The following is a 10,900-nucleotide window of genomic DNA, read 5'->3' on the forward strand; positions in this document are numbered from 1 at the left end:
GGAAATACCCCAAATTTGCCAGAACTTTTGCAAAACAAACAGTTTTTTTAGTGGAGGATGTGGGGAGGCAGGACAGTGATGCAAACTCCCTCTGCAACGCTTGTTTCTCGGTTATAAAAAAACCTAAAAAAGCAAGAATCCTTCTAACCGCATCTGATTGCAAAAGATGTTTTTGGCTCCCTCCAAATCTCACAGGGGGGATCTGATTTGGATCAGTTGGGTGTTTAAAAACAAGGGTTATTACAGCCGTTATTTATCTTAAATGGCAGTAAAGGTTGTGTACCTTAGATCATTATTTTTACTCTACCATCTGTGCAGCTCCATACATTTCCCATTTCTCTATTACCCACATGGGAGTAATTATGGTTTTCTTCCAAGAAATGCGTGTGTAATCTGGTAATCCCAAAAAATACCCTCTAAAATTGAGCTGCATATGGTCCTTGATGCTCTGTGGTGGCCACTGGCCCCAGCTGGGGACGTCAGGGCTGGGTTGGGGCTGCTGGGGACAGCAGGGGAGGGACCAATCCAGCACCAGGGGTTCAACTGGGAGGGAACTGGGAACTGCCTGGGGATGGGCTGGGCTGGGAGCGGGGATGGAATAACCTGGGACTGGGGAAACTGGTCTGGAACTGGGGATGGGACGATTTGGGATTGGGGAAACTGGTCTGGAACTGGGGATGGGACGATTTGGGATTGGGGACACTGGTGTGGGATTGGAGATGGACCGATCTGGGACCAGGGAGACTGGTCTGGGACAGGGGATGGATCAGTTTGGGTTTGAGGAGATTGGTCTGGGACTGGGAAGAGACCGACTGGGGACTGGGGAGATGGTTTGGGACCGGGGATTGGTCGATCTGGGACTGCAGAGATTGGTCTGCCACTGGGGAGACTGGTCTGGGATTGGGGAGGGACCAGTCTGGGACTGGGGATGTGTCGATCGGGGACTGGGGAGACTGGTCTGGGGGAGACTGAGCTCTGCCCGTGGATGGACTCTCTGGGGGACACGGGACCTACCCGGGACCCACCGGCCCAGCAGGACCCTACCTGGGAGCCCCCGCCCCGCCCATTCCAGGCCCCGCCCCCGCCTCCCGCCCCCGCCCCCGGCCCTGCTCCCTCCGGCTGATTTCTCGGAAACGCGCGCTCTGCGGAGAAAGCGGCGCCGGCCGCGCGCTCCTCACAGGTCGCCTCCCCATTGGACAGCCGAAGACAGGGGCAGCTTCCCATTGGGTAGGCGGGCACGGGGGGCGGATAGCTATTGGCAGAGAGGCGCGGGGGCGGGGGCGCTAGCGGGCCCACCTCCCCATGCTGCTATAAAAGGCAGGGCGCGGCGGGTTGGTGGCGTGGGGTGGAATCGAGCCAGGTATGGGCATAGGGTTTTTCCTCGGGCAACCGGGACATGGGTGCGGGGAGAAGGGGGTGCTGGAGGTACGGGGGACCCTGGGCCTGCGGGATCCACCATCTACCCAGCCCGGTACCCCCGGCCCCGTGCGTGCGGGAGCGCAAGGGCTGAGCTCGGTTGATGCTGAGCGGTGCTGGGGCTGCGGGAGGTGATGTCCGTGACTCCCGGGTGGGGTGGGCTTGGTGGTGTCTTGGAGCTGGGGTGGGGAGCGTGATGTGCTGCATGGTGGAGCTGCCCAGGGCAGTGGTGGAGTCACCATCCCCAGAGGGGTTGAACAGATGTGGAGATAAGGCTCTTAGGGGTGTGGTTTAGTACTAGATTCAGGGTCTCTTCCAACCAGTATGATTGTATGGTGTGGTGCTGCCTCTGCCAGCCCAATTTTAGGGCAGTTTGTCCCTCCTGATGTGGGGTGGATGTGCAGTATGCTGCATGGGATGGGCTTCTTGGACGTGTCCTGTGTGTGCTGGCTCATGTCACCAGTGGCAGCTTGAAGGGCTTGCCCAGCCTTTTGTGGAGGGGAACTGGAGCCCTGGCTTCTGCCAGTGATCACAGAATGGTTGGGGATGGAAGGGACCTCTGGAGATCATTTAGTCCAACCCACCAAACTGATGGGAACAAACTTTCTAGAAAGTGGTCTGATTTAGGAGAGTCTCATTTCAGCAAGTGTTTCTGAGGCTCTTCATATTGACATGACTTGGGTGCAAGGTGTTTGGTGCAGGGGCCCTCAGAGGGGCTGTGTGTCCCCATCCTGCTGGGCATGAGCTGTGGTATGTGATTTGGGGCAGCAGGACCCAGAGCTGTACCAGCACTGGCTGGTGGTGTTGGTGTTGAGCCCTTTGTTGGGTGGGAGAAGGTTTCTCCTGGCTCTTCTATGAAATCGCCCAGCAGTTTTGGCTAAAAATGACCTGAGGTCCCCAGCAAGGATGGCTTGGCATCTGTCAGCCTTCTGCTTGAGGGGATGGATTGTGCAGGTTGTCACCTCCCCTGGGACAGACCCTTGTGCCACCACCAGCTGGGGACAGCACTTGGCTCCATCTCCTGCAGACACTAAAGGGTGTCTGCCCTGGGGTGGCCTGTCCAGTGTCACTTGCTCAGGTGACAGTACAACCAGGCGCTTTAATCCCCGTCCATCTGCTTCCAATGTGACTTAGCAAAAAAAGAAGGAGGAAACAGAGCTCCGGGTCAGCCTGTTTCTGTGACTGGAGCTTTGATAGAGCTGGAGGAAGAATTTGAAGTAATTCAGAGCAAATTGCCTTCATTTTTTTTTTTTCATTATAAAAGAAGCGGGGGGGCGGATTTTAATGCCCCCTTGTGCCCCAGTTGTGGTGGGATGGTGCCGGGGGAGCTCACGGCACTTGGATCTTTCCCTCCATTCAGGATGTGTGACCGTAACGGTGGACGGCGGCTCCGGCAGTGGCTGATTGAGCAGATCGACAGTGACTTGTACCCTGGGCTCATCTGGGAGAATGAGGAGAAAACCATGTTCCGCATTCCCTGGAAACACGCTGGGAAGCAGGACTACAACCAGGAGGTGGATGCTTCTATTTTCAAGGTAGGGACAGTTGCTTAATGCCCTTTCTTGATGGTTCCTGGACTCAGAAATTCTGTGTGTTTTTTTTTCTTTCTGGTGGGAGGTGTCCATGCCATCTGTGGGTTTTGCATCCTTAACCCCTGCAGCAGATGCTTCACCCCACAACTGGTCTCCGAAGCTCTTTTGGAGGTGTTTTTCCTTCTTTGCTAAATGCTGGTGCCAGGTTTAGGTTTGTTTTCAGCATGTTTGAATCCTGGCCTAACATAAGAAACAGCTTGATGTGTTACTTTTGACCTGCTCTAAACTTGTTCTTGATAAAAGTCTGGATTTACCAAAAAACAAACAAACAAAAAAAAACAAAACAAAAAAAACCCCAAGGACTTCGCAGGAGGGAAGTCTTAGATTTCACTGATTGGGGGGATTTCCAGTTTTGGGAAAAAACTGTAGAATTCCATCCTAAACCAAAAAGGTCAGGCTCTTCCTCAGGAGTTCCCTTCTCTCTGCTTCCAATTCTCTGTACCGATGAGTGAGTTCACTCTCAAATCAGTGACAGCTCGTTAGTGGCTGGTTTGGGAGCACTAAGTTATGAGAATGGCATTGAGTTCAGCCATCTGGAAATATATAAACACTTACAAAATAAAAAAAAAATATTTAAAAATTATATGTATTTTTGCAGTCTCCATTCAGTGGTAAAATGTATTTTCCTATCAAAAGTACAAATGATGTTCTGATTTTAAAAAGAAACAAGCTCTCACTTATTAGTCAGGGGATGGCAAATGATTATTTTGAATTTTTAACTGAGGTGTTAGCAGGTCATTAGGAACATCGCTGCTTCAGTAGTGATTCCTCATGTCCTCAGCAGCTCCTGACCACTTGGTGTGGAGATGAAGCTGTGTATTATCATCCTGACATCTCCTTTTTTAAAACCTGGGTGCTGGAGCCCTTCCTGCGCCCAGGAGCACGGCTGGGGCAGGTGCTGCTGCTCTGTCCCCACGTGTGGTAGCTGCACATGTGTCTGCAGTCGAGGAGCGAGATGGCAAATACACCCAGGATGGTTGAGAGGGTTCAGAGAGGCGAGGAGAGCGAAATGCTATTTGCAACCCCATCTCCTTCACCCCTGCGATTTGGGGCATTTGCAGAGCTGATGTGGAGGATTATTTTATTTTTTTGTTTTGGTTTGTTTTAGGCCTGGGCTGTTTTCAAAGGCAAATTCAAAGAAGGTGATAAAGCGGAACCGGCTACATGGAAGACGCGCCTGCGCTGTGCCCTGAACAAAAGCCCTGACTTTGAGGAGGTGACAGACAGGTCCCAGCTGGACATCTCTGAGCCCTACAAGGTCTACAGGATTGTGCCAGAGGAGGAACAGAAATGTGAGTGTTCTGAGAAGGGGCTGACCCCCTGGTCCTGTGAGAAACCACGATTTGTGCTGCTGACCCACATCTGAGAAGAGTTTCCTGGCCAGATGCTGCTCTTGCACTGTGATGCTTCACTTGTCTGGCTTTGCAGAAGATGTCCCCTGTGTCACTGTGGTGGTGGGGAGGGGAAGGACAGGGCTTTTTTCTACTCCCTGAAACAGCTGCTTAGGAAACAGGAGATAACAGCAGCACAGTGTAAGCTGCCATCCTGTAAGGATGTCGTAGGGGCAAATCTAAAATTCTTCCCCCTTTAAGGGGTGTGTTTGAGCCCTAACCCCTTGTCCTCCCAACATGTGCCCTGGGCAGATGGCTGGAGCTCCAGTAAATTCCTTTTCTCCTGCCAGCGCTGTTTAGAGCAGCAGTAATTTCACGGAGAGCAGTTGCTGTTGCGATGTCCGCTGCGGCGCAGGTTGCACTAATTATATCTGTTTGTGGTTAGGTCTATGTGTACTTTTTCTTTTTTTTTTTTTTAAAGTTAAAAACTTGTAAAAACAAAAAAAAACAACCCTGCTGTCAGGAAATCTGCCTTTAGCATCTCAGTCTCCCCCATCCACGTTCACACAGGGGGCACGCTGCTGCTATGCAAATGGTGCTGCAGGTTCCCACCGGCAGCGTGACTGTGTGCGGGGTGGTCGGTGGAAAAAGGAGAAGCAGCAGCAGCAGTCCCGGTCTCTGGGGTGCTCAGAGAAAAAAGGAAAAAAAAAAAAACCCCAAGAAACAATCCTCTGCTCTAGCTCCGTCTCTGTGACCAGCTGGATTTTTGCTTCATCTTGCTGCTGCTCACTATGCACTGGGGAAACAGGTTGCAAACTGGGGTTTTGGTCCCAAAAAGCTGCTCTACATGGAGCTGGAGGGGGCTCTGAGCCCCCCTGAGGTGCTGTTACATGGCTGTGGTTCTCAGTTTCAGAACTTTCACAAGGCAAAGGGTTTCTAAAGCCCAGAGATGAGCTGTGGAGGGGTGGGTGTCCTCACTGCATCCTGACCTCTTCTTCCAGGCAAAGCAGGCATTGCCAACGGGAGCAGCCTCACTGATGTGGTGGAGATGGACTGCAGCTCCTCGGCCATCGATGACCTCATGAAAGAGGTGAGCACTCACTGTGGACTGATGGTGTGGATGTCGCCTTTCTAAAATTCAGTTTGTGAAGCTTTGGGAACTGGCCTGGTGAGCAATGCTGTGTTTTGCAGCTCATTCAGTGAGCTGGTTGCTGGTGAATGGCTCGTGCTTTTGATTTGCATCTGGGCAGGCGAGACCTTCGCTGAGGGACTGAGGTGGTTTTGCAGCTCTATTTCCCTTCTCGGCTGTGTCACCTTGGGCTGCTTCTGCTTGGTAGCTCTTAAAGGTGTTACTCAAGCATACAGTCTGGGCAATGCCCAATTTGCTATTTCTAACAAAAAAAAAAAAATAAATCCATTCATCCTGTTGACATTGCAATTTGGACCCTCTGAGTGCTGTAAGCATCTCAGTGCAGGGCAGCAACTGCCTGAGGCATCAAACCTGCTCTGATCTCTATGTCTGGTCTTGCACAGCCCCCCTGCGTAGATGAATACTTGGGGATCATCAAGAGAAGCCCCTCACCCCCTCAGGAGACCTGCAGAAACCCCCTGATACCCGACTGGTGGGTGCAGCAGCCCAGCCCTGGTAAGAAGCTGACAGCACATGGGGTGTTTAATGGTGCTGAGATTTTTGGGGGCAGGAAAAAAATCTTGCTGTACAGCAGTGGATAATGAACAAGAGTTGTATTTTATAATCTTTATTAAGTGAATAAGCTATGGCAGACTATTCCCTAACATTAAAACTGCTTAAAATACTAATTATGGACACTGTGCTTGGTATCAGGCACCCAACAATGCATTGCATAAGATTAAATCCACCTGGGAGCATTTGCTGGGAAGCCTGATGTGCCTGGGAGAGAAAACCTGGGGTGCTTGTGGTGGGGAGAGGGGGAATTTGGGGCTTGGGAGCTGAGCACCCAGGCACAGCTCTGTGTTCTCTCTGCCCACAGCGTTGCCACTGATGAATGGATACTCCAGCTACGAGCAGCATCACTCGGGTAAGGCAGCTCCTCTGCTTGGCTGTGGCCACCGAATGCCTCTCTGGGGTTTGGCCTTGCATGTGAGGTGGCAGAAGGTGGCTCTGACTCTGCTCCTGGTCTTGGGGAGGTTTTGCTCTGGGTTTGGGAGGTGGTGCCACCCTCTTGAGTGTCCATGGGGTTTGTACGCTGAGAGGGGATGAGTCCCGAGCACATGGGGCTTGCTCTGGGGTGCTGGGATCAGCCATGGCTTTGGGTGGGAAGATCTGCCTGCAGCAAGGGATGTGTGGAGCAGGGGCAGGAGAAATGGGGTCAGAACCAAGAGCTTTTGCTTGCTGATCAGCTCTGCTACCAGGCTGAGTGCTGAAAGAGATATCCTCTAGCGAGCAGGAGGTCTAATAATAGAATCATTTTGGTTGGAACAGAGATTTAAGATCATCAAGTCCAACCATTAGCCAAACACTACCAAGTCTACCTCTAACCCATGTCCCTGAGAACCTCATCTCCACATCTGTTCAACCCCTCCAGGGATGGTGATTCCACCACTGCCCTGGGCAGCCTGTTCCAGTGCCCGACAGCCCTTTCCAGGAAGAAATTGTTCTTAATATTCATCAAATGAGACTTGCTCCCAGGAAATCTTGCTGCTCTCATGGGGTTTGGGCACTGCAGGAAAGAGCACACAGGGTTTATCTTCTGATGGGTGCTGTATGTGTCCACCCACTCCCAGGTTACTCTCAGATGGTGATCAGCTTCTACTACAGTGGGAGGCTGGTGGGACACATCACCACCTCATGCACCGAGGGCTGCCGCATCTCAGTTGGCCAGCCTTCCAGCCATGGCGAGAAGCTCTATGCCCCAGAAGCCCTGGAGCACGTGCGGTTCCCCTCGGCTGACGCCATCCAGAACGACCGTCAGAAGCAGATCACCAGGAAGCTCTTTGGGCACCTGGAGAGGGGTGTCCTGCTGCATAGCAACAAGCAGGGCATCTTCATCAAGAGGCTGTGCCAGGGGAGGGTCTTCTGGAGTGGGAACACCATGGTCTACAAGGACAGGCCCAACAAACTGGATCGGGATGAGGTGGTGAAGATATTTGACACCAACTTGTTCTTTAGAGGTTTGTAGGAATGTTCCCCTCTGTCCCTTTGTCTGTTTAGAATCACAGAACAGTTTGGGTTGGAGGGACCTTCCCAGCTCCCCCAGTGCCACCCCTGCCATGAGGAGGGACATCTTCACCAGCTCAGGTTGCTCAGAGCCCTGTCCAGCCTGGCCTGGGATGTCTCCAGGAGTGGTTCATCCACCACCTCTCTGGGAACCTGGGACAGTGTTTCATGACCCTCATTGTGTATTAAAAAAAAAAAAAAAATTCTTCCTCATGTGGAGCCTGAGTGGTGTTGTGGGGTTGGAAGGGTGGAGCCCTTTGTCTTGGAGCACTTTGAAGTCATCAGTCCTTATCACCAAATGCTGTGGATGAGCAGCTGATGCTACTAGATCTAGGAAGGAATAACCTGGTGTCTTGTGTCATCAGCAAATTCCTCCTGGCTGGAGGCTTTGCACATCAGAGCTGGCTTCTCCTGAGCCCACAGCTTTCCCCCAGCAGGGTGCTTGTTCCTGAAGCTGTGGAGCAAAGTCTGGCACCTTCCAACTGTTCCCTTCTCCTTGCAGACCTGCAGTTTTACAACAACCAGGGCCACTTCCCAGACAGCAGAGTTGTGTTGTGCTTCGGAGAGGAGTTCCCGGACGCCGTGCCACTGCGGTGCAAGCTCATCCTTGTCCAGGTATGGACGGCTGCCCTTCAGAGCTCTGCTGCTACATTTTCCCCCCTTTTCTGGACCATATATTTCCCCTTATTTCTTTTCTTTATGCCAAAGAGTGGGGTTCTAGCTCCAATTCCTGGAGCCACAGACCATCTGGGTGCCTGAATTGGTGGGGTGGCAGGTGTGGCATGAGTATCTGCTTATCTACAGCCTCCTGAGAGGTGCTTGGGCTATTGCTTGTTAGAGGCTCCTTGATGTGAGTAGACCATGTTTGCAAACAAAGCTCCCAAATGGCAAAAGCTTTTTCTAAACCTATAGAAAATCTGTTTGCCTCCTCTGGCTCCTTGGCACTAAAATCTTTGCTCTCTCCTGTGGGAAATGAGGGAATAAATCCCTGGAATGGTTAAGGGACAGCCTCAAGATGAACAGCCAGCAGAGGTGCTGGACCACTGTGGTGGACAATGATGGGGTTGGGAAATCTTCCAGAGGGTGAAGGAGGGGATGGGGTGAGAGGGGCAGTTCCCAGGGCTCTGACCAGAAGCATCTTCCTGGAGAATCTGAAGCAATTCTGGGATCTCAAAGCTTTGGGGCAATGCGCAGGGTGTTTCTGGAGCCTGCATCCAGTGTGGGACACCCTTGGGTCAGCAGAGACATGGCATGGAGGGTACAGGGAGGGTGTTGCATCCACCCTTGAGCAAAAAGAGACCAACCAAGGCTGTGAGGTCCTGGGGGGGATTTTACAAGTTTGGAGATTGTGTGGGGAGGGACAGGAACAACTTTGTGACCTGGTCACATCTTCTTGCCTTGGGTGTCTATACCAGAGGATCACTCTGCATGTGCTGGGACATCCTCCAGCTGGTCCTCACCTCCAGCTTTGCTGGGAGAGGAGCTCTTGTGACTGCTCCTTTTTCAGATGTGCCAACTTGTGGAGTTGGACCTGTTGGCCTGCCTGGTGGTGGCCACCTGGGTCTGCTGGGCACAACCACTCTGTGGTATCTCCCACCCCCATACACTGCTGGTGAGGTGGATGGCAGCAGTGAGAGACACACCAAGATGTTTCTCTTAATTTGGTGTCTTCATGGTTTGTAATTTTTGCACAGGTGGAGCAGCTGTGTGTCAGGCAGGTGGTGGAGGAGGCTCGCAAGACATGCAGCAGCAGCCCCATGCTCCCCATCGCTGATGAGACCCAGCATGACCAGGTGTACAGGATCTTCCAGGACATCTGTGGGACACACCAGCGGCCGCTGTTCAGGGAAAACCAACAGATTGCTGTTTGAGCCTCCTTTGTAGATACAGCCTGGTGGTTTGGGTTGATTCAGACCAAGTTTGGTTTTATTAGTGTCTGAATTCCCATGTTTTGGAAAGTCAGTTTTTGTTCTTTGCTGTTTCCAGCCCAGAGTTTGTATAAATACAGCAGTAAATTGCCATGAGAAAGTAGGTTGGATGCTTAGTGTCTGTCCTGCAGGCACTTTACTGATAAAAAAGACTTTATTACCGAGCAGGGAGTCCATGTGCTGGTGTCTGTAGCTGATGTTGGAAGGAGGAGCGTCTGAGCTGTGTGGAAAGCTCAGGGCTGGGAGCGCTTTGTTGCCATTGTTAATGGCCAGTCAATCAGAACCCAAAATCTACAGCTATAACGACCTGTCCCAGCACTCTGCAACTTGGACCTTGCTCAGAATAATGATTTGGTAGGCAGTGACTTTTGGAAAAGCCTTAAAATGCTCAAATATAGGAATTTTTTTCCAGAATTATTTTTTCCCTAAAGTGTCCTGTTGATGAAGGATAGTATATACCTTTCAAGGAGAACTTTTTCAAATTCCTCTTTATTTTTGCTATAAAGTTTATCAGTATCTACCAAAGTATTTTGAAACTTGGAAAACAATGCAGAGATTATGTATGTAAATGTTCAATATAAGAACTTAGGAATCTTAATTTTTCCTAACTAGAGACAGAGTTTATATAAATATTGTATCTTTAATTTTAAAGATTGTTGCATAGCGTGACTTAGGTTGGCTTTATCCTCCCAAATGCACGTGTTGGGCTCTCCCAGGCGTGACCAGGCAGCAGCATCCACGTGTAAATCCTCATTAACAGGCTTGCATGTGCACCCAGCACTGGGGAGCTCTTGGCCACAGGGCTTGTGCTTTGCAGCTGCCAAACCAGGACTGCACGTGTGTGTGTGCTACTGATCTGCCTATTTATTTTATGCCCGAGTTCTATTTTTTTGGTAATTTTATCTTCCTGCAATTAAAGTGCTATATTTTGTATTTCTCTTGCAATGTGTTTTTTTTAATGGTTGTGTTGAGTGGGGTTTTAAATTTGATGGGGAGATTCTGGTATCTGACTTGTTCCTGGTCATCCCTGTGGTGAGGTTGGGTGTTAAATCTTTCCTGTCACCTCCCTCCTGCCCCACAACTGGCTTCATCTCTGAGGCAGGAAATAAATGAGTGAAAATGCTTTCACGTGATGGAGGACCTTGTAGGACCTTTATGTGAGGGAGCATGAAGATAAGTCTCTGCTTAGCTGCCCCAGCACTGACATGGGCTGTGATGCCCAAGGTGATGGGATGGGAGGAGACAGTTATTTATGGTCCTGCTCCAAGATGTAGTACCTTTCCCCTTCATTGCCTGGTGGAGTCCTTCCCCACTGTCTTCTCCATCTACCTTTGTCCTGGGGCCCAGTCTAGTGGAGGTGGGTGGTGTTTGGGGAGAACCGTGAGCAAAAAGGGGACATCTGCCTTGGTAAACAATGAGGTCAATGTTGCAGCAGGG

The 10,900-nt window shown here is 51.0% G+C and overlaps 1 protein-coding gene across 1 annotated transcript; it reads left to right on the forward strand.

The window, feature by feature from the left end:
* The first annotated feature begins 2,772 nt into the window (after nucleotides 1-2,772).
* Nucleotides 2,773-10,396, forward strand: IRF8 (interferon regulatory factor 8). The gene is made up of 8 exons (XM_082062333.1): nucleotides 2,773-2,951; nucleotides 4,117-4,300; nucleotides 5,341-5,429; nucleotides 5,873-5,984; nucleotides 6,349-6,396; nucleotides 7,103-7,489; nucleotides 8,038-8,150; nucleotides 9,230-10,396. The coding sequence occupies exons 1-8, from the start codon at nucleotides 2,778-2,780 to the stop codon at nucleotides 9,404-9,406; spliced, it is 1,284 nt and encodes a 427-aa protein (XP_081918459.1). The 5' UTR covers nucleotides 2,773-2,777; the 3' UTR covers nucleotides 9,407-10,396.
* Nucleotides 10,397-10,900: the final 504 nt, after the last annotated feature.

Source organism: Streptopelia decaocto (assembly GCF_964273445.1).
Source record: "Streptopelia decaocto genome assembly, chromosome: 11".
Classification (NCBI taxonomy): domain Eukaryota; kingdom Metazoa; phylum Chordata; class Aves; order Columbiformes; family Columbidae; genus Streptopelia; species Streptopelia decaocto.

Excerpts from the sequence above, each read along its gene's own strand:
- IRF8 (XM_082062333.1), top strand. The coding sequence starts at position 2,778 with ATGTGTGACCGTAACGGTGGACGGCGGCTCCGGCAGTGGCTGATTGAG. Across the intron at positions 4,301-5,340 it reads GCCAGAGGAGGAACAGAAAT|GCAAAGCAGGCATTGCCAAC; the intron begins GTGAGTGTTCTG and ends CTCTTCTTCCAG. Across the intron at positions 8,151-9,229 it reads GCAAGCTCATCCTTGTCCAG|GTGGAGCAGCTGTGTGTCAG; the intron begins GTATGGACGGCT and ends ATTTTTGCACAG.